The sequence below is a fragment of the Salvia hispanica genome, chromosome 3 (assembly GCF_023119035.1).
Source record: "Salvia hispanica cultivar TCC Black 2014 chromosome 3, UniMelb_Shisp_WGS_1.0, whole genome shotgun sequence".
Taxonomy (NCBI): domain Eukaryota; kingdom Viridiplantae; phylum Streptophyta; class Magnoliopsida; order Lamiales; family Lamiaceae; genus Salvia; species Salvia hispanica.
This window is the reverse complement of record NC_062967.1, coordinates 6,211,171-6,239,114: the sequence shown is the minus strand read 5'-3', so window position 1 is coordinate 6,239,114 and position 27,944 is coordinate 6,211,171. Positions and strand designations below refer to the sequence as shown.

General features: G+C 35.3%; 5 protein-coding genes across 5 annotated transcripts; 1 reads left to right on the top strand and 4 right to left on the bottom strand.

Moving 5' to 3' along the window:
• Positions 1–521: 521 nt before the first annotated feature.
• On the bottom strand, positions 522–3,515 carry LOC125209348 (putative RING-H2 finger protein ATL71). Its single transcript, XM_048108949.1, has 3 exons — positions 2,646–3,515; positions 2,139–2,236; positions 522–1,040 (listed from the first exon to the last, which is right to left on the bottom strand). The coding sequence occupies exons 1-3, from the start codon at positions 2,802–2,804 to the stop codon at positions 650–652; spliced, it is 648 nt and encodes a 215-aa protein (XP_047964906.1). The 5' UTR covers positions 2,805–3,515; the 3' UTR covers positions 522–649.
• Positions 3,516–4,929: 1,414 nt separating this feature from the next.
• LOC125215532 (auxin-responsive protein SAUR32-like) lies at positions 4,930–5,779 on the bottom strand. Its single transcript, XM_048116975.1, has one exon. It carries the CDS (start codon positions 5,437–5,439, stop codon positions 5,152–5,154), a length of 288 nt encoding a protein of 95 aa, XP_047972932.1. The 5' UTR covers positions 5,440–5,779; the 3' UTR covers positions 4,930–5,151.
• A 3,429-nt stretch (positions 5,780–9,208) lies between these two features.
• Positions 9,209–10,153, bottom strand: LOC125209136. Its single transcript, XM_048108743.1, has one exon. It carries the CDS (start codon positions 10,151–10,153, stop codon positions 9,209–9,211), a length of 945 nt encoding a protein of 314 aa, XP_047964700.1.
• Positions 10,154–17,755: 7,602 nt separating this feature from the next.
• Positions 17,756–19,310, bottom strand: LOC125213693 (ubiquitin-60S ribosomal protein L40). The gene is made up of 5 exons (XM_048114373.1): positions 19,152–19,310; positions 18,923–19,009; positions 18,737–18,839; positions 18,070–18,136; positions 17,756–17,975 (listed from the first exon to the last, which is right to left on the bottom strand). Exons 1-5 carry the CDS (start codon positions 19,252–19,254, stop codon positions 17,949–17,951), a joined length of 387 nt encoding a protein of 128 aa, XP_047970330.1. The 5' UTR covers positions 19,255–19,310; the 3' UTR covers positions 17,756–17,948.
• A 4,100-nt stretch (positions 19,311–23,410) lies between these two features.
• LOC125210598 (probable 6-phosphogluconolactonase 4, chloroplastic) lies at positions 23,411–24,840 on the top strand. The gene is made up of 3 exons (XM_048110135.1): positions 23,411–23,668; positions 23,783–23,918; positions 24,195–24,840. Exons 1-3 carry the CDS (start codon positions 23,421–23,423, stop codon positions 24,657–24,659), a joined length of 849 nt encoding a protein of 282 aa, XP_047966092.1. The 5' UTR covers positions 23,411–23,420; the 3' UTR covers positions 24,660–24,840.
• The last annotated feature ends 3,104 nt before the right edge of the window (positions 24,841–27,944 follow it).

The window sequence follows — 27,944 nt, the reverse complement described above, 5'->3', positions numbered from 1 at the left end:
TATATCGTTTTATATCGAAAATTTTCGATATATCGATATTTTCGATATATATCGATATTTTATTTTCGATATATATCGATACATATCGATATTTAACGATATATCGAATTTCGATACGATATATCGAAATATCGATACGATAACGATATGAAATTTTTTTATATCGAAAGTTCGATATATCAAAACTTTCGATACGATAACGATATGAAATTCTTTCATATCGATATTTTCGATACGATATACGATACAACGTTTTCGATACGATATATCGTATCAACCCACCTCTACAAATGATTGTCTAGGAATGGTGGTATGATGTTATTTTAAGAGGTGTTGTCATTTTAATGCACCCCTTATCTAGCATTGTATCGATTATTATTCATATATCGAATTAATATATACATGTGAATTAATATCGGCATTCAGTTGCTATTCCGGGTTAAGTTGATTTTGAAGATCCTGACCTAATTAATCATTAGAAATGAAATATCACTTCGGCAACCAAATCTAGACGAATCCAATTAACCGATCTAACTAATACTATCACATTGCTTTCCAAATGAAGTAAAAAAAATCCTCGTACAAAGAAAAAGAGGAGATAAAACCAACACCATATTTACAAAAAAACAAACACCAACAAGCTGGCTCACTACTGGTTTGGCGACGGGCTCTCTGGTTTTCGATTCTTTTCATGAGCAATACCCGAGTTGCTGTGCCCAGCATGGACTGCACCACCCTCCGATGGCTCCTCAACATGCTCGTTCGATCTTGGCCTGTTCCCGTTTGCCATGCAGTGGCAATAATAGTGAGCGTTAACTGACTGCATCCGGTACTGAGACCGCATTGCTTGGCTGAACATCGGCTGCATATACCACTTCCTCTCTGGAAGCTCACGCAGAGAAATCCGACAAACAGGACACGTGGATTGCTGCTGCAACCAGATCCCAATGCACGTTGCATGGAATGAATGCCCGCACACTGGCAGCACGCACACCATGTCTTCCTCCTGGTAGTCGGCCAGGCATACCGTGCATCTCTGGCTGAAATTGGCCAGAAATTAATCAGTTCCAAACAATAGTCCAAGACGAAAACTATAGTACATACTATATATTAACAATAATTCCTAGTGAAAATCGTGGTTAGGCCGAATCCGGTGAACTTGAGATGCATAAAGGCCATGCTGTGATTATGTTAAGCCTATGGTCAGTTTTGTTGACAATACTAAGCACGGACTCTGACCCGAGTTTTATGACCTAAACCAATATCCGATTTTCAATCTGGAGAGTACTGGTAGGAATTTGGCGATCCTTACTCACTTTACTAGTTCCACGAGTGTATTATTTATACGAGAAAACAGACGATTTGATTGAGGGTTTTTTGTTTCTTTTTCGACGTGATAAGGGAACCACACGAGGTTCACTACTAAAACACAAGCGCATCCATCATTCATTGGGGCATAACATACAAAGAAGGAGAACTCGACAAAAATAAGCAAAGCATTCAGTTCAACCAAGGCTAAATTAACCACTACCATACGGTGGCCCCAACTTTGACATACAGTATAACTTTTCACAAACTAAAAATGAAGCAAGGTTCGTGTTGAGGATAGTCTGTGCAGAATGCAAACAGATAAACACTTGAAATAGTGAGTGTAACGAATTGGGAGCCAAAAATCCAGATGAACTAAACACTATGCTGAACATAGAAATTAACAAGTAAGGGAGCATAAAGGTTGCGAAAAGAGGATAAGATCTACCTTAAAGTGTTCATTGAAGTTTTTCTACTGAAAGAGTTCACATATCTAGGGACGGGGAACCATTCTTGCCTCGAATAGAAGCTCACAGCCATAAAATTACACGATAAACTTGACTATCCGCTGAACAACAGGGCTTTTGTAAACATAAATTTTGACCTTAAAACTATATTGTACTCTGCTACACCCAATGTGTAATCAAGGATTTGCAAGGAGGCACATCATTTTATCATGAATCATTAAGAGTTAAGTGAATTATATCACGTTTAAGAAAAGCTAAAAGCTACAGAGTTAACAAGAATCAATGAAGCATACAAATTGAGAAAATATGAGAGAGACAATAAACATATAATGACTTTTTCGAAAAATGTAACTATCAACTTACCAAGCATTTTCTCTGGAGGGCAAGCATAACTCTCTATATTTCATCACAGGAAAGTTGGCCAGCGCTAGAGGCTCGAGACCATGAAAACCCCTCTCCAACTGTTCAACAACAGAACATAATTAAACTCCCTCCGAATAAAACAAGTAAGAAGAGATCCAAATACAAAGATAGCTCTTGCTTAAGTATAATAAAACTAAAAACATTCTCATTCAAAAATATCACTTGGTTACATATAAAGCAATGACATTCCCTCATGTAAAACCAACCATCGTAAACTATTCGTGCAGAAGGACGGAACTCAATTCCAAACACATTAATCGCTTTCAAGTGCCAAAAACAGCATAAAACCTCCCCCGAATCCCACCCACACCGGCTAATTCAAATTGCACAAGATGTAACTAACTATACACAGCTAATTCAAGAATTTGCAAATTATGGAAACATGAAATCTGCAACAAAATTTGAAAGGGATAAAGTACAGCAAAGTAGTTAAAGAGGGATGCTTACATTGCTAAGATCAGATCTATTAGCTCTGGCAAGAGACCTGCGTGATGCACTCAATTGTATCCTAGCACAAATTAGCCTCGTGCACACAAACACTATGAACATAATACTCAATCCAAATCCAATCACTGTCATCACTAAATTTATACCTGGAGTTATCATTTTTTCCCTTTTTTGCTATTGATTGTCGCCGGCCTACTACACAAAAATAATCAAGTTTGCTTTTTTTCTTTGAAATTCACTTCTCTCTACTTTTTCTACTAATAATTTGAGTGTCCCACAACTGCAAATACCCGAAAATTTCAAATCTTGCACTGTTCATAGCAGCTAAAATAAAATTTTAAAAAAACCCTCCAACAATTACAAGGCTCTGAATCAAGAAATCGGAAAAGCTAGAAAAGACTGCATCTTTGAACAACTACAGCATACCTATTTTAAATTATCCTACAAAAAAATTCAATCTTTATCAAGTCTAACTCTTCTTAAGACTCCTACAACTCCTCCCTCTCTCTCTAACATGCTATTTCGACCGCACATCCAAAGAAGACGGTAATGGTGAAGGTGGGAGAAAACCCATAGTGGAATTTAGCTGAGCCCAAGTCAACGAGGCCCATGGTGTGAAATTACAAGCAACCAAAAAATAAGGGAGAAATTCAAACAGGAGAGAGAAAAGGAGAAAGAGAGTAGAGTGGCTGTAGCACCTTTAATGGTGAGAATTAAGTTGCAAAAGAAGAATTAAGAAGTGAGAAAGAAGATACTTACAAACAATACGAGACAAGGAGACAAGGAGATGATTATTTAATGCAATTATAGCAGTAATGGCACTATCACAGCCATTTTCATGTTCATTTTCCAAAGATAAAGGTAAAGGTGCAGAGAAAGCGATAGAGAAATGGTAAACTGTGGATGCTTATTTAGAAATAATTATCATCATTGAATCTAATTTTTATAACTACATATAAATGGAAGTTCAACATATTGTTCAGACCGTCTTTTCTCATAGTAAATTCATATGTATAGCAATCCCTAATGAAAAAAATTCAAAGTTCAAATATTTGTAATTATTGAAATATAATCCTCTTGGACTTGGATAGGTATTAGAGATTATGTATGACTGTTCATCATTGACTCTAAGGGTAAGCTCTCTATTATTTACATGAATAAGTCCAGATAATTAATGATTAATTATTTAAGATAAATTAAAAAGTCTTAGTAAATGGAGTCTGTAAGTTGAGTACGGAGTAGGTATAATATAATAGTGTTGGGTATTTATTTGATTTGGACTTTAATTTAAGGGAGGCGGTGGCCCATCACTCAGCCCATTGGACAAAGTATAAGAAAATCCCAACTTCAACGCGCATACATTAGTTATTTTCACTTGAAATATAGGAGTATCAAATATGTCTAAATTTCAGCATAAGATTAAAAAAAGACTACATTTAAAATATAATTTAAAGATAAGTATTAAATAATCCATAACAAAAAAAAAAAATTATATTGCGACCCATTGTCAATTTACAAAGTCACATAATTGGTTATATAGCCTCACAACCCATCAGATAAAAGGATAGAGATAAACTATTTTTGGAAAACCTTGATGTGATGTGAATCATCCCAAAAATAAAATTTTCAAAAAGTTAGCATTAATTTTTTTATGAAATCAAGTTTTCAGTAATACTAATAAAGTACTACTGTACTAATAATCAGAGATGTTTTGTAATGATATTTCTCTTATGTTAATTATATCAATACATTGAGAAGAAAAATTAATTATTTTATTTTATTATTTTTGGGATCGAACAGCTCCTCGATCGCTAGCAGCTCCCTTCCTACTTTTTGAAGTCTTATATAATTCGTCTCCAATAAATAATAAAAATAAAAAAGGACAAAATAAAGGACTTTGATTAAAGGTAGAACCATCTCATTAGGATTCCATTAAACAGCATGCACTTTAATTGATTTCATACCCCATGTCCTAAAGCATTGGTTACTTATTATCTATTGGATGAATTTCTTTTTGTCATGCAACATACTGTTCAAGTACAGTATTTAAATTTATAGTATTCATTTATCAATATAAAGAAGTGGAAGTTAATTTGATGCTAGGCCCACATCCCTGTCATTAGTGCATCTAATCATCGCATTTTTTCAATCTTATCTAATTTCTTCATCATCCAAAAAATTCATTCAGAATTAACAACATTGATATGATTTCTTGGTTCATGCATATTTTTCACCCCACATATATATACGCACAGAAAATATAAGAGTAAATCTCACAATAAACTAAACATAAAGAAATTGGGTTCTTTAATTACGTTTCATTACAATTGAAATCATTTAAACTAGAATAACCAAACATAGATAAGAATAATGTAAATTCGTAATAGAAAATCCTTAATATTTTTTATCAAAACATAAATCAATAAAGATTACTTAAATTCAAGGCAAAAAGAAAAAACGAGTTTTGATTTTAGCACATCAAATTTCAACTGACGCATGAAGAAAATCAAGCCTTGAAACACAGGAACTGGTGGTGGAGGTGGTGCTCCGCCGTCTCCTTGTCAATCAAGCCGCGGACGTGGCAGAACTCCTCCACGTGGCACGGAATATTGATCGGACCTTTGTGATCGAAGCCGTACTCCTCCTCCGAAGCCTTGAGCAGCTGCGTGAACAGCGGGTGGTTCACGTACATCACCGGAATCACAAACCGCTGCCGCTCATCGCCCTGCCCCACCATCACCGCCAGGCATCCCTTCGGAGTGCTCCGCCGCCCGCCGCCGTGGTGGTGCAGCATTTTGCCTTGCTATACAGAAGATCAATCGGTGTAAATTAAATTGCTGTACAATTACGAATTGAATTAGATCGCCAGAAATTAGGGCTTTTGAATCGGAACGAAGCTAGATCGAGAATGGCCAGGGATCGGATGAGGAGATGGCGAGCTTGAATAAGGTGAGAACGGAATCGGTGAGAGATCTGTGGATGTTGCTCATCATATCATATGCGATAACTGAAACGCATGAATCGATTCAGATATGAAAAAAGAGGGATTTTGAGAAGGTTAAGTTTCACTAATATGAATGTGGAGAGAGAGATTGTGTTTGATTGTGAATGGAATTTGTAGGGTTTGTTTCTGGTTTTGGGGCTGGTGAGGGTATATTGGGAATTTCGTGATTTGCGGATAATTAATGTAGATAATTGGTAAATATAGATAGTTCGAGCCGTTTGATTAATTTAATGTAATTAATTATTGATTGGGTAATGTATCTGTGTCATATTGTGAGATACGATTCCTAATTTTCCAAATCTAATCTTGTAATACACTGAACCAATATCTAAATCTTCAAAACGGAAATAATCATAGATAGAATTTCTCAAAGATACCAATGATAATGATAGTATTTTTTGCTTTTTCATGACATGATAATGATAGGTTAACAAGTAGTAGTACAAATTATATTTTCTCAATATCATAGATAATATATGAACAGTAAAATATTCACTGATATGGGATATATATGGTACTTTATTTAAGAAAATGCATACGTTTGAGATAATTAATGGTTGAATATTTACGATGGTGTTTCAAATTTTCACAATTTGAATCAACGGATATTATTGCAGTATTTAACAAATTTGGTAGAAGATTGTAATCAAAGGCATTTCATTAATACCATGTGGAAATTGAATAAGCCATACAAAGAATATATTGGCCATTTGATTAAGCCAAAGGACACTTCTCCTTTTTTCTCAATTTTCTTTTCAATTTTTTTGGAGTGTGTAGGGCACTGCTTTTCAACTTTTACACTTATGAATATCAATTAACTTTACTAAATATTTATTGCAAAAATAAAAATAAAAATCGTGGCAAACATAAGAATGACCACTTTGTCCCAGGCAAAAATATTTTAGTATACCTGTATTTTATAATGCTATTTAATGTCAAAAGTCAGAGTTTATCCTTCATAGTTTCTGGTGTACTATATTTTATATGCATTTTATTATATTTATTTGATTTAGATTTGAACCAATCAATTGGATTATAGTTATTTTGGCGGCTGATAGATATGGTTGCAATTTGCAAGGTTTTTATTATTCATTTTTTAATTAATGCATGGATAGATAATATTCTGGAATATTCTTTGAATGAATCACATGATTTCACACGTAAACTTCGTGAAGTCGTTACCGGCTATATAAGTTTATAAAAATAAGTAAGTGCTTTTTAATATTTTATGAAAAACATAAAAAATAAAATCGATCCGTAATAGGGAGCATGTTTCTTGTTTTGAATAATTAGGTTTTATAATAAACGGAGTAGTATTAACTATTAAATTAGTGGGTGGAGATGTCAATTAATATAAGTAAATTGGCGGATATTGCAGATGTCAAAGTAGCGATTTCATCCTTTATCATTATTATTATCATGTAAAACTAATGAGACCTATTATCTATTAAGACAATCACAAAAGTAATGGATTTATGTAAATTAAAAGAAATAGTAGTATATGGTTTAGCCCATGCTATAAAAGAGTGCGGATTACACACGAATATATACGTTCGTCGTTGATTCATGTCGCGAATATATACGTTCGTCGTTGATTCTTGTCAGTGTATCTAGTTGGATTATGGCAAGGGGGTGACATTTTACTAGCAGGACGTTACGCTCAGTTGGTTTTTGGTAAAATTTATGATTATCAATGTATCTTGCAAGTTTGTTTACTTATCTGATTTTATTAATAAAATTAAATTTAATTAATTAATTAAACAAAGAAATTGGACACAGGTTCTTTCAAAGAAATTGCGAAACTTTCAAATTTCAAGTTCGAGAAAAGTATGGATGAAAATTGGGGTAGGTTTCAAAATTTCGTGTGGATTACGTGTAAAGTAATTTTTCGTAACTGTAGACGAAATTCTTTAAATAAAAGTGATTTGGGTACATTGACAAAGTACTAAATCCAAGTGCAAACACATGGAATTCCTCTATAGTCTATCTATACAAAAAATTGTGTTTTGTGTATATAGTTGGGGAATCAACATTGAAAAGAACATTGTGCAACGGCCACACGCATTCCATGTACTCCATTAAACCTATATATTTTTTTTTTAGTGATGTGACCTTTGAAAATTCATAAACGTTAGATACGATTAGGTTTTGCCGTAGGTGATCCTCTCTGGGATTAGGATGAGTAAAATAATTAAAAATTGAATATTAGATTTGAACCAAATTGAAATTTTAATTTTGGTTCGGTTTAAATTTTTGACCAATTTTAGTTTTTAGGTTCGGGTTGATTTTTCTATTGAAATAAATCACATAGATGTAACGACCATGTGTGTAACGCATTTTTTCAAATTAAATTCTAGTCTTGAACAAAAATATTGATCATCGCTACAGTCGTTTTGAAATTTATGAAATAATCTAGTCAAGATGATTGATGTTTTTTATGGTTATTAGTACTTCTATTAGGAGTAGGTTTGGATTTTGAATTTTAGTACTCCCTTTGTTTCACTATGGTTGACTCATTTTACTATTTCCGAAAGTTTCTTAATAGTTGAGTCATTTTCTTATATGGTAACATTTTCATCTTTCTTATTTTACTTTCTCTTACTTTATTCTCTATGCTTTATTCTCTCTACCTTTTCTTTTATCTTACTTTTTTTATCTATTTATTTAACACACCCAACACTACTTCCTAAAATTCCGTGCCGAAAAATTTCGTCTCAACTGTAGTGAAACGGAGGGAGTATGTAGAATAGAGAAGTATGTCTTGAAAATAATGTCACTGAGCCCATTTAGTAAGTCTTTGAATTTATCTACCATATTTTGATCCTACATCCAAAACATGCATTTTTATGACTTTATTAGTTATTGGATCTGGATTTCCATTTCAATGTTATCAAATTTGCACATAATTTAAGTGATAAGAAATGTTTTTTTTTTTGCCTAATAAATTTGGTTTTGGATTAATATATAGTCGATTATAGCTTTGGCGGAAAAAAATGGTTTATGAAGCTTAATTTTATTTTGTAAATTTGTTTAATTTGATCACGCATAAAAATATCATGGTGTGGATCCCAAAACTAGGATTGAACTATAAAACATATTTCTCGAACCAAAGAGATATTGAAAGAATAAAATAAGGATGCGGAAATCACATGTTTTATGTCCAACCTAGTCGGATGTAAGTTTTTGATACCGAACAAAATACAGGAATAAATTTTGATTACTCCTTGTTTTGAAATTAAGTGAAGCAAATTGTGTATTTACTTTGAAAATTTTGTTTCTACTTTAAGAAATCGAAAATTGTGTGAGATGATCACCTAACTACACCTCTATACATCTGGTATTGATTGTACGTAGTAGTTATATACACAAACATAAACTGCCAAAATAGAAAATCACAAACTCACAGCAAGATTTCGCTAGTAGTATTTCGCTTCTCATTCAGCAACCAAATCCCTTTAATCCCCAATGCCGGAAATGACCATAAAGCCCTCATCCATCATCAAACATAAAATTAAAAACCACAAACCAAACATTTGTTTGTTTTCAATTAATCTCATCGCTATAGCGCCGGCTGATGATGCTCCGCCTCCGCCTCCTCCCGCGGCGGCCGCAGCGTCTCGTCGTGGGTCCAGAGGCAGTAGTCCCCTCCGGCGAGCAGCGCCTCCTGTATGGGCCTGACGACGAGGAGGACGACGGCGACGGCCATGCAGACGGCGACGGAGAGGAACATGGCGAGCAGCATGGCGCCGTAGAGGCGCGTCTCCGGCACCCAGACCCAGGAGAGGCAGAGGCAGACGATCTGCGCCGGCAGCGCCACCATGACGGTGGTGGCGAGCACGTTGATCCGCCTGGCGAGCCCCTTGTTGATGACGAACGCCATAACCCGCCAGCACGACACCGAGAACGCCACGCCGTACGCCACCGCGAAGCCGCCGTACACCACCCAGCTGAAGAAGGGGCAGGCGCACAGCACCATCCTCTCCCCTTTCAAATCCGCCGACACCACCGAGCTCACGTACATGAACTTGGGCAGCGTCTCCGAAAAGGGCGCGAAGTAGACGAAAACAATCTGCAGGCACATAACGGGCATGGAGAGCGACATGACGGACACAATCGCGCGGAGAGAGTTAGGGTTTCGCTTCTTGATGGAGGCGTTCATGAGGTAGAGGAGCGTCATGAGAAAGCAGGGCTGGAGGAAGCCGAGCGAGAGGACGACGTTGAGCTGGCATATGGATTCCTGGCGGAAGGGGAAGAGGTATTTTCGGCGAATGAGGGGGAGGCGGGCGATCTCGTTGAGGGACCACAGGAGGACGAGGAGGACGAGGAGGAGGCGGACGGTCCAGAGGGAGGTGAAGTTTTGCAAGGATTGGGTGTGGAGGGAGCGGTCGTGGAGGTGCAGGATGAAGGAGAGGGCGACGAGGGAGAGGAGGAGGAGGGCGGCGAGGAAGAGGAGGGCGGTGAGGTCGAAGAGGAGGCTAGAGGTAGAGTAGTGAGGGGATGTCATGGGTGGGGACGGCAGGGGCCGTCGCGGGGGCGATGCGGGGGGATAATGGCATAATAGGGAAGGGGTGTGGAGGGGGGTGGGATTGTGGCACTCCCCTTTCCTTCCTCCCAAGGCGAGGGGGAGTGCAGGCTGTGGCGTTGGCAGAGAAACAGGACAGAGGGGGAGATGGGAGAGGGCCTACCTTCAACTCATGGTGGCTCCATCAATTTCGGAGGAGGCAACATGGATTTGTATTGTCATTTGTGGAAAACTAGAAATAGCTTCGCCTTTCAAATATTGCAATAAATAGGTTTCATCTTCCCAACTAAACTTGCAATACGTGGACAAACATACTCCTTCTCTTTCATGATGTTTGTCATATATTTTTATTTTTGTGCATACCACAAAATTTATCGCATTTCACTTTTATTATTTTTTGCAATAGACAATCTTAAGTTTCACTAACTCATTCTCATTCATATTTTATTATTATAAAACTAATATACAGAAAATAAGTATAAAACTCATATTCTACTAACTTTTTCAACAAAACTATGTCAGGAAGGGGAGTACATTTGTCAGGTTGTAGTATTTCTCGAACCTAATTGCAGGAGAGAGAAAAGAAACAGTAGATATGTGATTTGGTTGGACATACCATATCAATAAATTTTACTTTGAATAAAGTTAATAAAACTAAAGGAAACCTAAATTTCACTCCAGTATAATTCTAGGAAAAATCTTTATGAACTTTATAGTGATTATTTTCCGACAAGAAAAATCTATACCAGGTTCTTTATTCCAATCGTGTGTGATTTATGATTTTGTCCACGGTTGCTAGAAACATTTCATGTGGTTATAATAACTTTACCAGGTTCTTTAATAACTGCAGTTGATTCATATTTCTGAATCATTACGCACTAAATAATGATTTATTATTACTGGGAAGTAGGCCCATGAGTGCTGAAAGGTTGGCCTATTCCAGTATATTGGGCTTGACCAAGCCTTATAGAGACCAACAAAGTTGAGAAGTATGGGCCCAAATTTCATTTTAGATAGCTTTACTCTGCAATCAACAAATTTGAGATTCAAGTTATCCCAGCTAGGTAAATGAGGAGGAGTCATATTGATAAATCTTGAAAAATGGAACATTCTGAATTACATATTACAATTCTAAAAATGCTTATCTACAAGACTTGTATATAAATATTACGCAAGTTATATAATATTGAACTTTGTACCTTGTGTAAAATAATTCTGGTCTTGAAAAATATACTAGAAAATCCTGAAATTTTTTAATATTTTTCTGATTGCTAGATTGGCAAGCGAGAGAGTCCTAAACGTAAATCCAAGTTAGAAATCTCATGCCATAACATAATCTTTTCTAGCAATTAGAAGATCATGATATTAATGTAAAAACCAAAATCTAGACCATAAGAGCATCCACAATGGATGCCCGATCGCGCGCCCGATCGGCCGAGATCGGGCTCGGGCGCGGTCGGGCATCCATTGCAGCAGTCGGTCGCGCCCGAGCGCGACCGATAGTTCGGTCGCGCCCGATCCCGAGCCCGACCGATCGGGCGTGAGCTCGGGCGCCCATTGCAGAGCCGCGCCCGAGCCCGAGCCCGAGCCTTTTTTTTTTTTAATTATTTAACCCTAATTTAAACCACTATAAATACTCCATTTTCTTCACTTTTCACACACCAAACCTTTCACTTTCTCTTCTATATTCTCTCAATATCCACACTTCCAACAATGGATCCGAGTCAATACCCGAGCCCGTATAATGTCGACGACGATATGCCGATGTTTGGAGGAGGAAGCGGCGGCCGCGGCGCCCGGTGGCCCGGCCACGAAGACTACCGGGTTGAGACGCCTGGATCTGTGGGATCCACTTTCGTCTCCGACTCTGAGTTCGATCCGTTCTTCGGCACCGAGGAGTATCGGGTTGAGGATATGGAGCCTAGTTGTGGGCAACCTCCTGCCCCTGTGCGGCCGCCGCCGAAGAAAGGGAAGAAGAAGATGGCGCGGAAAGAAAAGGCGCCATCGGTCCCGGTCCCACTCCCACACGATGAGCCGAACGAGGAGTACGCAACAGGGCGTACTGACTACGAGTTGGATGAGTACCTGAAGGTGGCTCAGTGTTGGGTCGATGTATCGGAGGATTCGATAGCCTCCAACAACCAGACTTCGGCCAGGATGTGGGATCGCATTGAGGAACGCTACAACGAGGTGAAACCAAAGTGGGCGTTCAAGCGGACCAAGGTTTAGCTGCGCAAGTGTTGGGATCGGATCAAGCTCCACGTCAACAACTTCTGCTATATCTACAACAGGAACAGGGACGGAAGAGCTAGCGGTGAGAGCATGGAGGATGTCCTCAACAAGTCCTTGTCCGAGTACCAACAGCAGTTCGGGCAGTTCAAGCTGTACAATGTTTGGCTGATCTTGAAGGACAAGGGGAAGTTCAACGGAGGGATACCGGTTGGATCCTCGGCTCCGAAGCGGACGAAGAACACCGCCGCCGGCGATTACACGAGCAGCGGCCCATCTCCTGTGGATCTGAACGCTGAGCCGGAAGGGAGTTCCGGCACGCCTACGTCTACTTTTAAACGTCCCATTGGTACCAAGGCTGCCAAAGCCCAGGCCAAAGGGAAGGCGAAGGCGGGCGCGTCTGGATCGCGGCCCCCGCAGGCCGCGCCTGCTCCATCTGTTCAGCTCATGGACAGGGCGATCGAGGAGTTCGGAGGTTATCGCGAGGTGGTTGAGTATAGGTTTATACTTGACGCCCAAAACAGCCTTCGTGAAGAAACCGATCCGGAAGCCCGACAGAGGACTAAGAATATGATCAAGAGTTTTGGCGCAGAGGTTGAATTTAGATGGCTAGTTTGGTTTTTTCTTTTTTTTAGTATTTTAGTTTTAATGTAGTTTTTTTTTTAATCTAAGTATGATGTAGTTCCACTTTTCTATTAAGTAATGTAGTTTTTTTTTTTTTTTGCATTTGTGGTGTTTGAAATAATATATTTTGATAATTTATAGTAATTAAAAATAAATTAAAAAAAAATAATGATTTAAAATTGAAATGAAAAATGGATAAGAGATAGGGCATGCACTAGGACTCCACCATTGCAGAAAAATAGGACATGCTGACGTGGCAACCACTAGGACTCTCACTAGGGCTTCCACTAGGGCATCCATTGTGGATGCCCTAACAATGATATGCGTCAAGAGACGGACTATGTGAAGTCTAACAAAAATGGACCGATGTTGTTTTCTTAATCTCAGAACAAAGACGTTGTTAAGTATGGAACAACACGTCAGCTTATGAATCCATGTAGACAATTTCTGAACCCACCTCATCTTGAAATTTGTGGGTTTTAATTTGTAGACCATTGTAATTGAATTTTCTTTATTACGTAAAATTTTTTGATATTATCAAACTTTATGTTGATTTGGGACAAGCACTCTGAAAATGATGATGTGCGCATGTCAAATATTACCTTTCAAATGATTGTAGAAACAAAAACCACAGCAACATCTTGTCACAACGATGAAAATTGAAAGGACTACGTAATTATTCCGATACAATATTAGTTAATTATATTAATGGGGAAAAACAAATTTAATAAGTACATACATTTACTCAACTAGTGAATTAATTTCCAAGAGAATTACTACTATGTATTCGAATTTTACGAATAAGGCAATAATATCCACTGGTTCCAAAGTAGACACCAAAAAATAGGATTATTTGCATGAAGAAAATGATAAAAAGAAAACATAGACCATTTACAGAAATAATGCTGTAACAAACAGCATACAAGTAATCTGGAAATGACTTGTCATAAAAAAGGAAACAATTCGAAGTTCGAGGCTTTCTCCTTCTCTTTTAAAACCTTCCATTTACGGTATGAAAAGATGCAATTTGCAAACTCACAATACACTTTAGTCCATTCAATTTTTCTTCTAATCAATAAAACTTTCTAATTACTGACAGAAAGAAAAAAAAATTATTCCCATACATAAGTAGTATAGGGAACTAGCCAGCCCTTCTTACATCGAAAGAATTTATGATAAGTACTACTCCCTTCGTCCCAAATTTATAGTCACGTTTAGTTATGACACGGGTTTTAAGGAATTGGTGGAGTGTGTAATTAATGAAGTGAGATGGTGGAGTGTGTAATAAATGAAGTGAGATAGAGGAGTGAGATGGTGGAGTGTGTAATAAATGAAGTGAGATGATGGAGTGTTTAATAAATGAAGTGAGTTGGTTGAAGGTGGGTCCCTTATTGATTTTTGGGTTTTTTATTTTTGTTTTGGTTTATTTTTATGTTGATAATGGCATTTGGGTGTAATTTTAGTGAATAATGTGGTAAAATTTTATGTTCAAATATGAAAAATTCTAAATGTGACTATAAATGTGGGACAGACTTTTATGGCAAAATGTGACTATAAAACTGGAACGGAGGGAGTATTAAATAAGAAAAAGAAAACGCATGCAAAATTATTCACACTTATAAATTGAAAGGCCTCATCGAACCTGAGACATTTGGCCTCTTACATTACCATTCTACCCCTAATTATAAGTTCAAAATTGGTGCATGTACATTGCAAATGCATTACCTCCATCCACAAATTTATGTGAAGTATACAAGTATACAACATTGGACGAAACAAGTTCTAAGAAATGATTTGCAAATGTAGTTTGACTGGAGGTAATATTAGGGGAGGTTTTTTGTCATGACTGATCATAGGATGAAATGATAAAAATAATTAAATCAAATCCACTATTTACTTTCTTAGATATTTTGATGAATGGACTAGTTTTGAGTTTGTTTAAGCATATGGAATATTATCCTTCAAATACTCAATTGTTTATTTTTATCAATTCATCATATCTTTAAAAATGAATACCCTGAAGGTCCAATTATACGAGTACAAAAAATTGTGGTTTTTTTGGAAAGATGAGTGTAGAATGTTGAAATATAAAGTAGTGTGAACATTTTCTACAAAGAAAATTGGTAGTATGGGACACCAAATATAGTAATGTATTACTTCCTCCGTCCCGCTTTAGCAGTCCCATTGACTTTTCTGCCTTCTTTTTGTAAAAATGATAAAAAATAGTTAAAGTGGAGAAATGGTAAAGTAAGAGAGACAATAATGTAGATAAGACTCTTCTCTATATTATTCTCTCTCTTAATTACCATTTCTCCTCTTTAACTATTTTTTTATCATTTTTACAAAAAGAGGACAAAAAAGTCAATGAGACTGCTAAAGCGGGACGGAGGAAGTACATTTTTTATGAACTCTATTGACTATTGACTATAGATATATTTTTAAAATATCAAAATTGATCAATATAAATCATCGACTTATATAGAATTTATATATGTGCGCATATAGTGACCTTTTTTTACATAATAATATGTGCTCGAATTAAATAAAATTCAAAATGAAACAACTAAGAATATACTATGTAACATGATGGAAAAAGATTACCAAAAACGAATGTGGAAGTTGATGGATAATGGTTTGGGGTTGGGAATAAAATCAAAGAGGCGGATTGTGTTCGTGTAGATAAAGAAATAAAGAAGATTCTTTGAAAGATATTGTGTAAAAGATAGAAGAGTACTCTTCAAATAACCTTCTCCCATTAACTGTGTTTGCAAAACATATACTAGTATGAAATAAAAATATACTGTATTTATTAGTTATGATTCTCTATGGTCATCGAAATTTCATAAGATCAATCTATGTCAAATTTGTCTTGAGATTAATAAATTAAGGAGCTGCAAAATTAATTAGTAGTACTACTCATTTGGGGGGTTTTAATGATTCAAACTATGGGTTGAAGAGCTGATATATACTCCTTCATTTTATTATTTGGTATGAACTTGCTAGTACATTTTTCGAACCCGAGACCTTTGAAATCGGTCATTAACCACATCATCATTAGCTCAACGCACAATGTTAGTATGAACCAAATAAGCAAAAATGCCAATACTTGGGCGCTCACATCACATAAGCATAACATCCCTTTCCCTCTATACATATATTAGCCTCGTATTTGTAAAGATAGGTATGTATCACTGTATTTTCAGTAATACTAATAGACATGCACACCCAGAAGCTCAGAAACACACTAGACACGGGTGTGCGTGTGTTTTCTGAAATTTAGTACTACTACTTAGGCAATGGATAGAAGAGAATCATGATGCAATTTGGGAGGAATGAAGCCTGGTCCGACGAAACTAACCATTGATCACCAAATAGATGAGATATAATTGGAGTTTGTTGGTTTCATCGAGCCAGACAACATTCTCCTCAAATATCTATGGCTTTTCATCTTCCTTTGCTACTTCTTCTTCTTCAACTCTCTCTTTCTCTCTCTTATCTCTTATTGCAATATGATGATTATGATCAACACAATGATTTGTTAGTACGTTATATACTTACACAGCTCTCGTTGGAGGAAATAGGCCCCCACCCGGATGGGACAACCAAAAAAATGAGGACCAAATAAGCATAACTATTTGTGCTAGGCCCAAATTCGGATGGACTAGTTCAACCATGATACAAACTTTTTTGGGAAACTTTCTAAATTGACCCAGGTTTAATGACCATTCAAGATTAAATCATGATATTTTAAGCAATATTAAACATTAAACTGAAAATTAAAAATAACCTTCTCTCCATTGTTTGTTTAATAGGGAGTAATAAAATTGTACAAAATTTTATTTAATGAAAATTTATTAAATTACAAAGTAGGAGTATTAAATACATGGGCTAATTACAAACTATTACTAATAATTATACCTATATACTTCGAAACTTTTGTGATTCTCACCAGTACTAGCAATTAAGTGGTATTTTATCTATTCATTAATGAAATCGGAAACAAAAATTAATATCAAAATTAATTAGGAGCTAAACTCGACCAATGAAAATGATAGGAGATTTTTAAAAAACTTAGCTAGTTTGTTGTTTTTTGAAGTGAAAAGACGTAGAGATTATTAAATAATAGTACTTACTAGTTATGATTTGAGACATTGAAATTTAATATAAGCGATCAATTAGATTTAAATAAGCAGCTTAGATTAATACAATCACAAAGAAAGTAATTAATATAATTATATCAGTAGTAAATAGTAGTACTACCTAGTAAGCGGAAAAAGTTTAGGGTTGATTACAAAGACAAATTTGTTGAATTTTGGGTCTCTACTCTCTTCAGACAAGATGACGGAGATTGATTAATCATGGCCGTGTAAGACATATTTAGAAAGATTATTAACAATTTTTTCATAGAGAAATTGTTAAATAAATCATGAAAAATAGTCAAATTCTTATTTTACTCAACTTTTCAAACTGAAAATTAAAACACAAGAGAAAAAATAATCGCAATTTACTTAAACTTTCCTTTTCAGGCAATTACCAGGAGCTAATGTGGCATTCAATTAATTGTGAGGGCTCTCTTTCTAGAAATTTCAATTAGAATTCAATGTCAAGAGGAAAATCAGAAAATAACTAAATTCATACTCCTATATTTCTTGACCAGGAACGTGAAAACACCGATTCTCACATAGAACCAAATGATAAACTGTGAAAAATAATAATGAAGCAGCATGCACAGATCAAAAGAAGAAACAATATGAAGAAGGAACTAGATCTTTAACAGCAGTGACAACAAAAAGTAGGAGAAAACCAATTCATTTCGACAATGTAAAACTGCAAATCAATGAAGTGCAGAAGTGCCTCTAAACTCCAACAGAAAATAGCAACACTAATGGAAAATGGAAACAAGATAAGCAATGAATCCAGCAGTCTACTTGATCTTCTTCTTAGGCCTCAACTGTACAAAGACAAATTTTAAACATTTCAATATCAACTGGCGATTAGGACTACTAACTAGCATAAATTTGCCAATAATACATCACACCACAAACCTGATTGCTGTGTCCACACTTCTTCTTGCGACAGTTGACAGCACGAGGGTGTAGACGAGCATAGCATCTACAAGACAATAACATATTCAAAATCGAATCCCTTAACCAAATTCACATCACATTCACAAATTAGTATCATTATGCAACTAGTAAACTTCATCATGATGCATATCTTCAATCAAAGTCAGTGCTAAATTTAAACAATCTGTGCATAACTCTCTCACACAAAAAGGCAAAGCAAATGTATTCGACATAAATTGTGGGCTTCACTACACCAAACTAGACGGCCATTGATGGAGGTAAAGGAAATTAACTATGATAACACAGAAAATTAAGCAGTTTAGCTAAACAAGTAAAGTTCTTAGGCGAGGGCTCGCAGACAAGCATAGCATTTACAAAATTCAACATCAAATCTCTAAATTGATTAGATCACATTCACAAATTAGAATCATTATGTAACTAGTAAGTTTCATCATAATTCATATCTTCAGACTTCAATCCAAGACACTGTCAAATTTAAACAATCTATGGACAGTCTCTCACATAATATTGAATAGCTAAAGCAAATGTAAATGACATAAACTGTGTGCTTCAATATCAACGAAGGTAAAGGGAATTAAATGTTAACATAGCAAATGGAGTAATAAAGCTATACAAGTAAACTTACTTGCGGCAGATCATCTTATCCTGATTGTATTTCCTAGCCAATGCCATAAGCGAAGGCTCAATGATACCTCCCCTAAGCCTCAATACCAAATGCAGAGTCGACTCTACAGAATTATTCATCACTCCGCTAATCAGAATACAGAGCGTTCCAGCATAACTAAATCTAGAAATGGAGAGAGAGAATTACCTTTCTGTATGTTGTAATCAGCAAGTGTTCGGCCATCTTCAAGCTGCTTTCCGGCGAAAATCAATCGCTGCTGATCCGGTGGGATTCCTATACATAATTTCCCAAAGAAATCACATCAATTTACCATCAACAATTCATCACACCCCGTTTTCTTCAAATTCACATCGAACACCATAGAAACTCGATAAGTCTGGAAAAAAAAGGGGGGAAAGGGGAAAAATTGAAGTACCTTCCTTGTCCTGAATCTTGGCTTTGACATTGTCAATGGTATCGCTCGATTCGACTTCGAGCGTGATTGTTTTCCCGGTGAGCGTCTTGACGAAGATCTGCATTTTTGCTTATCGTGTTTCGGCGCTCTCCAGAAGAGATTTGGAGTGATGCAAACTGCTGCTGCGTTGTTTATATATCTGCACCATTTAGGGTTTTGGATTTCTTTGACCCGCTTACGACGTCGTTTAACAGTTGCCTTAATTTTTATTACCTAGTACAATTATAAATTTCGTCCCTCCATATATTTCTATTCCAATTATACTATATTTCAATTATTTAAAAATATATTTCGATTTTTTTTTTCATATTTAAACACAATTTAATTGCTCTCCGGTATTCGTCCCTCCATCGGCAATTAGGAGTCTTGGTTTAGTTTGGCGTGGGTTTAAAAAACCGTCCCTCATCTAAAGTCATGGTTTTGATTCACTAGTTTTAAAAAATGCAAAGGAAAGTTGTGGAAAAATTTTAATAAAAAATAAATTCCATTTTTATGTAATTTTTATAGAAGAATGTGAGTTTAATAATTTAGTGAAGTGTGAGGTCCATTAACTAAAATGAAAGGGAAAAAAAAATAGACGCAGTTTCTAACAACCATTATTATAGATCCATCTTTAATTCTATATGGCATATCCGCATATCCTTAAATCCTCTCTAATTATTCATCCCTCGTTACTCATCCGTACACACTTGAAAATATATTAGATTTGGCTCTGTTGTAACAATCTTTATAACCTAGGATTGTTGGATTTATGTTTTTCATTTCATTAATTTCGATAGTTAACACGATATTTAATCAGATCAGATCTGCACTAGTGATATGATTTTCAAATAATTGCAATTACACGGCCATTTGCTATGTTGCAATTGTATCTATATGGATCAGATCACTCGGGATTCACTAATTAGGGGGACCTCTTTTATTGATTGAGTTCTGAGATGACTAATCTCAGAAGTTACAAGTCAAGTACACAGCAACCTATTACAAGATTACAAGAAAGCTGACTAAGTGTCTAGAGGTGGACCTATGTAATATAGGGGATTGGGGGTCCCATGGAACCCCCATACATTTCCGGTATTAATACTATATATATGTACAATGAAATCAATTAGTCAGCAGCGCAAGTGGCAATTAACTTTGTATTGGAACCTCTTTGCCCTTAGTTCAATTCCCACTAAGCTTAGTCTGGATTTTATTAATTTTATTATTCAATATGTGTATTTTTCAACAACTATTATAAAATATAATGCGTACATTTTTTATAATACTAATATCTTTGCCACATAAATGAAAGGTGGTTAATACAAAGAAAACATGTGTATTGTATTATTAATCAATTATGAATCGTATTTAATAAAGCTCTAAAATCGTACTTCCTTCGTCCATGAAAAATAGGACACATTAATTAGATACTATCATGTTGTTTTCGTTAATCCAACATGGAAAACTTTTCATTTTTATATGTGCTCTATTTTTCGTTGACGAAGGGAGTATTAAATTGTATACAACACAAAAAATTTCATGTTTATACTCCATTAATTATTTTATTTCAGAATTTATCTATATTTGATGTGTACAAATTATAAACTACTAACATTTTTCTAATGTCACAACTATTTTCTACTATAGTAAATTGGAAACCCCCCCCCCACCCCAACATCAAAATCCTACGTCCGCCACTGTAAGTGTCTATTATAGTGTATGAACCCTAATCGTAAACCCTAGCTAACTTCAGATCTTTCACCGGATCTGGAATCCAAGCCTCTGCTGATTGGGGAACCCTGCACACTAGAATACACAAGTCAGTAACACAAGAGAGTGATCCTTTCGGGTCTAATTTGAAATAACAACAAAGGTCAAAAGATTTAGGATATGGCTCAGGTCGCACACACACGACTTCACAGGGCCAAGGACCTCCTCAATCTTCACCAACAAGTCTCAAGGGAGCACCGTGAAGTAACTAACCCTAAACCCTAGGGATACTCCAACTGCTACAACACAGAGACCACCTCAGTTCACAATGATCTAACACCGATCTCTCAGAACACTGCCTTCGCAACACAAGAACCCTCGAAGAAGCCTCCAATCACACAAGAATCCAACAGAGAAGTTGGACAAACCATGGATCTGAGAAGGAACACACAAGCACTCACTTCACTCAGAATCTAAACCGATGAACCTCTCTAGAACCGAGAATCATCGGTGGAAACAAAAGATTGGAGAAGATAACCTACAGACGGCGCCGGAATCTAGAGAGAGAGTAGAGAGAAGCTGGAGCAGATCGCAAGAGAGAGAGAGAACATTCTGAAATAGAATAAGAGAATGCAATGAGTCACAAGACTATTAACAGACACAAACCTGAATCCAACGACTCACATCCATGATCCTTGAGAGATAGCCACGTGGCAGCCACCGGAGTATCCCAGATAAATTATTGGGCCAAACCAATATGGGTCACCAATAATGGTATGTACTGCACGAATTAAATCAGCCCAGCTGAATAATATCAAACTCCTACACAATTAGAGTCTATAATAGTACTTCACAGTATCATTCTTAACTTTTTTCATATTGACAAAGTTCAAGTGTGCAAGGTACAATACAAAATTTTGACATTTGCTTTTTCGTTTTCACATTTCTTTTTGACAAAGTTCAAGTGTGCAAGGTAAAAATACAAACTTCTTTTTGGCATTTGCTTTTACGTTTTCACATTTCGATCAAAGAATAAAAATCAGTACATACGAAAGAGATTTAGTTTGCTTACTCACTAGGCAAGAATATTACATTTTGCATTGAAAGCAAAATCTATATTCCTACAGTTTTTTTTGCATGATACGAAGTTCCAGGGCCCAGAATTAGGGACATAATTTGTTTGTCAATGCATGTTATATATTTAATGGAAATAATTTTTTTTTAATCCATATACATTTAATCTCATATCAACTAAAATGTAAATTTTGTTTTGTAACTTTTTATTAATTCATATAACATTATATTTCATGGCTGTCAAAATAAAATTTACTATTATTAATTCATAGTACTATTATATGTTATCTCGTGCTAATGATTTTCTTTGCAATTCCTATTGCATATTGTCTCATTCTTTCTTTTCTTTCATTTATTGGCCCACATTAAATTTTATCTCATTCCTTTCTTATTTTTCATATGTTAAATAATATGCTATTTAATGGCTAACAATTTCCTTTGCCTTATTGTTTCTTATTTTTCTTTTATTAAATAACATGCTATTTAATGGCTAATAATTCCTTTTGCTTTATTTCTTATTTATCCATATTACACCTTATTTCATATTTACATATTATCTATTTTCTTTTTTGCTATTACCTTATACTATTTCAACTTATCTCCTTTATTCTTCTCCTTTACTTAATTTAGTGAATATTGTTGCTTTAAAAAAATTGTCTCAGTTACAGTGCAACAAAGTGAGTTTATTTTAAAGAGCAAATTGCCAAAAAATCATGGAGTACTAAAATTTAGTAAATTTTTTATTAATATCTCAATTTTCAAAGTAATCAATTATTTCATAAATTTACCATTTTTCTCCATCTAAGTACTGTATTGAATTCAGGACAGTTTCCCATTTATTTAAAAAGACTTTTAGAATAATCTCTGGGCCTAGAAAATGATTGGCCAATTAATTTTGGGATATTGTTATCTAAAATCATGAATTTTGACAAAAAATTGATATTTTTCACGAACTTTAAAATTGGTCTAGAATATCACCAACTTTACACTTTGTTTGGTATTTCCTAAATTGACCCAAATAAGATATTTTTATCAAAATCTTATATCGCGTGGGAAACCGTGATACGTTTTATGATATTTTAAACCACTTTTTAAGTTCATAACAAGTAGAATAAAAAGTCACGTAGAAAATCACATGGATTTAACTGTGTCAAGCAAGATAAACAAAAAAGCCTCGTAAATTAGTCAAATATAGTAATAGATATGCCGTGAAAAATATCAAATAAAGTGCAAAGTTTGAAGGTACTCTAAACCAATTTTAATGTTCTGAGTGAAATACCAAATTTGAACCAAAGTTTATAATTTTAGGGACAATATCCCATTAATTTTCTCAATCTAATATACTCCAAATACTGTATTGAATTGAGATTTGAGGACAAATTGTAATTTTTTTATAAAACAGGCTTTAGGAAGAAGAATCATTGGGCCTATAAATTGTTTGCCTCAATTTAAATATCCTTAGCCATGGATTTCAACATGTATCAGATCACAATATTCATTTCAATCATTTTGGCCACACTCCTCACTCCAAATGCCAAAATGGCTTTCGCCACACCACAAAAAGGCAATACCCAAGTGCTGAAATTCGATTCCGAGCGCGACGTCGCCGTCGCTCTAGCCAAGTACACCGCCGATCTCTCTGCCAAGTTCGTCAAAGAAAAGGGCTCCTTCTCCGTCGTCCTCTCCGGCGGCACTCTGATCGACACTCTCAGGTAACTTCGTTGGCGCGCACAAACTGTTTGTCAAAATGACTGTGTCAGAATTTGTTGAGTAATTTTAACATTCTGTGTTGCAATTTAGTTTAATTGATTTTTTGTATGGTGTAGGAAGCTGGTGGAATCTCCGTATAAGGAATCTGTTGATTGGTCGAAATGGTTGATATTTTGGGTTGATGAGAGAGTCGTTCCTCTTGATTCTGAAGACAGCAATTTTCTGCTTGCTTCGCGTGGTTTTCTTTCAAAGGTAATCGAATTTCAAGATCAATTTTTTTTTTTGGTATATTTGAAATCCTAGATTTATTAAATGATTTCAAACTTGTTAAAAAAATAAAGAATTTCAGACTCTCAATAGTAGAATTGGTGTTCAAGAAGTGGCAATTATGCATCTGAAATCTTGATTTGTTGATTTTGGTTCACATTTTAATGACTTTGAACCCTTGATCTATTGGTTAGGCGAAACATCTTACCAACTGAGTTACGTTGTTCAGTGATTTAAATCTCCATATCGAAACAATTGCAGGTACCTATTCCTCCGGGCAACATCTACGCCATCAATGACAAGTTGTCCCCGGAGGGTGCAGCAGACGACTACGAGGAGCGTCTGAGACACCTTGTTTCAAGCAAGGTCATACCTGTTTCAAGCGCCACGGGCTTCCCCAAATTCGACCTAATGCTGCTCGGGATGGGGCCGGATGGGCACGTAGCGTCTCTGTTCCCTAATCGCGAGCAGCGCTATGAGAAGAAGCGTTGGGTCACCTTCATCACTGACTCCCCCAAACCACCTCCACCGCGGATCACCTTCACATTCCCGGTCATAAACGCGGCTGAAGAGATCGCAATGGTGATCACTGGGGCCGAGCTTGCTAATACCACCAAGACAGTGTTGCATCCTCATCAGGGCTCGCCTCTGCTGCCTGCAGCTGAGGTCTCGGCTGAAGGGGGGCTCACATGGTTCCTCGACAAAGATGCTGCTTCGGAACTGTGAATCTGTGTGCTTCTTTTATGAATAAAGATGAGTGTGTGCATCTTTTATGAATAAAGGGGTGTGTTGTGGACTTGTTGTTGTAGCAGATTATGTTGTGTGTGCACTTATAAATGCTGCTTAACTAAATGATAGCACTACTTACTCATTTCAAATGCTAGATGCTTGTGTTTTCTCTTTTCAATCTATTGGTTCATTGGTTGTGATTGTCTGGGGTTGGTCATGGCGTTTTCAGACGACCTTAGATCAGGCCCACTTGGCGATCTAGTGGCCTGCACCCCCTAAATTTGCCATTGGTGTTGTGGTTCGATCTTGTCTTGGCAACGATCAATTTAAAGTGTAAGAGCATCTTCAACCATTTATATTGACTCAAACCCGTTTAGTGTAAATGTCATATTAAATATGACTTTAATTCTATCATTTACACTAAATTCAAACTTAAAAGAATATTCTTTATATGGAGTACATTTTTACTTATAAAATTTGAAAAAGGTTTAATTTTGGTCTAGTGTAAATTAAAAATAAGTATTTTTCACCCAAAAACAAAAAATGAGATTGATTAAGTATCCTAATTATCTATCACATTTTAAATTTTAGTGTATCATAGATCGGTCTAAATATTAGGAGTACTACTTTGTGTCCCAAAATTTTTGCATTTTAATATATCAAACACGGTGTGGATGGTTATAAAAGAGGGAGTACTTTTTAAATTTTAATGAGAATATAAAAAAACGTGCTTAAATACGTACTCTTATATTCATTGCATATTTAATATTTTGCATTGGTCTCCATTCAAGTTTGATGAGCTGGAAATATCAATCATGGCAAGACATATGCTATTCGCAGAAATTTGTTAATACTCATTCTTTTACGACTGACTTTCTCAACTTCTCATACAAGTATTTATTGTTCTCCTTCGTCTATTTTATCTATTTATATTGTATAGGGTTGTTTTTTTTAAGCAAATTGTTATTAACATAATTTGTTTTACTTCAATTTCTCCCTTCAAAATACAGTACTATGAGTCTATGACTATCCACCGTCCCAATATTCTTCTGAAGTTGTACGTATATCATCTGCCACGTGTTGCTCACATGGTGTGTGAATGGTCAACTTTCTTTAATGGCATTATTCAAATAAATGTTGGATTTATAACCTAAACTACCCAGCACCCACCGTCACAAATCCATTCATACTAAGAGCTTACATCGTTCTTAGTTTATTTTATCATTTTTTATTTACATTTTGATTAATTTTTCTTATCCAAAATTTACGACTAACATCACTAGTTCTAATAATGCATTCTGATTTTTGAGACATATAGCATAATCATGTTCAAAAGTAATAATATTTTGGCCTTACTATTTTAATACAATCTTAAACATATCGTTCATTGAATCAAAATCCATTGAGTGTGTATCATTTAGTGTGTATTTTAATGATTATCAAACAGGAATTATGCAAAATCACAATTATATTCATGGCAGCTTAAACTATCCCCCACATTTCCGGCCTTTTAAGATGGTGATCCACCACAATACATAATTAGTTAAATTGTCATCATTCATGATGTTTGGCCATATTGCATAAATTCATAATTCCAAAAAAATAATGGGTCTATTTTAATACTAGATTAGATCTAATTAGTTCTAGCAAACACTTGTCGAACCACTAAAAAACACACAATATCATTTTCAACTTATTTCTTTCCCTTTTGGATGTTGTTTTTATTTTAAAAAACTATAGTTTTGGTATGTTTTGAAGGGAATAAATCAAGACTTAGTTGGCTACTACCTAATCAGTTTCTCTCCTTTGGTACAATAAATACGCATGCAAGAGTGAATGCAGAAGAAAATGTCGATAGAGAAACAATCTTTTAGTGTATCTATTCTTCTTCTCTCACAACTCATTTTTTGCAATGAAATTGTTTGTTTATTCATTTCGTTTAAGCAATTGCAATCAATTTTCGGTAGCACAAATAGTGTTAACTTAATAGTGTAGGAGTTTCTTGAAATTTCTACTAGTGTAGAGGTTTCTTGAATTTTCTGATTTCATTATTTACACATGATGGATTTGATTTCATGGAAAGTCGGAGACTTATCCAAAAAATAAACTAAAAAGTTGGAAGACGATAATTTAGTACTAACACAAGGCTAAGTACAATCATCAAAAGGAAAGAGGAAACAAAAAGAAATGAACAATGCGAATAAAGAGAGTTTAGATAAGAAGACTTATGATTTAGGGGTCCCTTTCCTCAAATAAATATAGATAAATAAACAATGACAAAATTATTTGTGAACAAAATCACTCTTTAATCATACCATACCCTACTTAACTTACATGTCGATTTGTTAATAAAATAGAGCTGCTCATTGTTCAATTTGATTGTTTGTGATAAATATATTTATTGCTAAAAAAAAAGAAGTGTTTGAAAGGATACTTTTTGTATTGCCAATTTATCATATTTTTTGCTTGAGCTTTTTATACTAAATTATATATAGAAATAGATGATAGATGAAGAATGAAAATGAAATCCAAAATTTGTAAAATGGGAAATGCCAACCTCCGGACTCCGCTGAAATTGGCCATTATAAGAGATTAGGAGTGATCTCCTAGAAACAGTAATCACTACATCCTGGAGTATAATTATTTAGCGTCAATGCGAAGTCATTAATTGAGTATGGTGGGACATTTGCAAACTTCTCAAAATCATTATTGTCCCATAAAGCCATGGAGTAGTATACAAATTGTCCACATTTTCTTAATGACATAACTCCCGTAAATTAGAAATTCGTTTAATTTATTGTTTTTAATACAGTGGAGTAGTTTTTTTAGGTTACATTTCAATACTCAAAAAATTTGCCTTCTGCACTTCAAGCACAATGATTCATGAATAAGGCGCAAAGTCCAACGACCAAATAACGAGACAAAATGAGTTAATATAAGTAGTCATAAAATTTGAATGTCCAAACTCACTAAATTTTAGTTACTTGACTTGTGGTATCAATAAGGAATAACTTGTTGAGCTTGCCAATCTATATCGTATGTTTAAACAAAAGCATTAACTTTTTTTAATAACAAAAATAATGTAAGATGGTCCTTCACGGTGTAAAGATTTTCAATTGTCTTCATAATTATAATATTTTAATAATGGCTACTTACCATTATTTGCATAATTTCACACTTTTGATATATTCGTCTATCAGTAGTCTATCCAAGTTTTCGAAAATGAAACATATTTTTAAATTTCAAAAGTATTAATATTACTAAAAGATAATGATAAGAGAA

Bases quoted from the DNA above. Each gene is read 5' to 3' on its own strand.
- LOC125209348 (XM_048108949.1), bottom strand. From the start codon at position 2,804: ATGATAACTCCAGGTATAAATTTAGTGATGACAGTGATTGGATTTGGA. The intron at 2,237-2,645 runs GTAAGCATCCCT...GTTGTTGAACAG, and splicing joins ATAGATCTGATCTTAGCAAT to TTGGAGAGGGGTTTTCATGG. The intron at 1,041-2,138 runs GTAAGTTGATAG...GGCCAATTTCAG, and splicing joins CCCTCCAGAGAAAATGCTTG to CCAGAGATGCACGGTATGCC.
- LOC125213693 (XM_048114373.1), bottom strand. From the start codon at position 19,254: ATGCAGATCTTCGTCAAGACGCTCACCGGGAAAACAATCACGCTCGAA. The intron at 19,010-19,151 runs GTACTTCAATTT...AATTATGTATAG, and splicing joins CAAGATTCAGGACAAGGAAG to GAATCCCACCGGATCAGCAG. The intron at 18,137-18,736 runs GTAAGTTTACTT...ATTGTCTTGTAG, and splicing joins GATAAGATGATCTGCCGCAA to ATGCTATGCTCGTCTACACC.
- LOC125209136 (XM_048108743.1), bottom strand. From the start codon at position 10,153: ATGACATCCCCTCACTACTCTACCTCTAGCCTCCTCTTCGACCTCACC.
- LOC125215532 (XM_048116975.1), bottom strand. From the start codon at position 5,439: ATGCTGCACCACCACGGCGGCGGGCGGCGGAGCACTCCGAAGGGATGC.
- LOC125210598 (XM_048110135.1), top strand. From the start codon at position 23,421: ATGGATTTCAACATGTATCAGATCACAATATTCATTTCAATCATTTTG. The intron at 23,669-23,782 runs GTAACTTCGTTG...TGTATGGTGTAG, and splicing joins ACTCTGATCGACACTCTCAG to GAAGCTGGTGGAATCTCCGT. The intron at 23,919-24,194 runs GTAATCGAATTT...AAACAATTGCAG, and splicing joins CGCGTGGTTTTCTTTCAAAG to GTACCTATTCCTCCGGGCAA.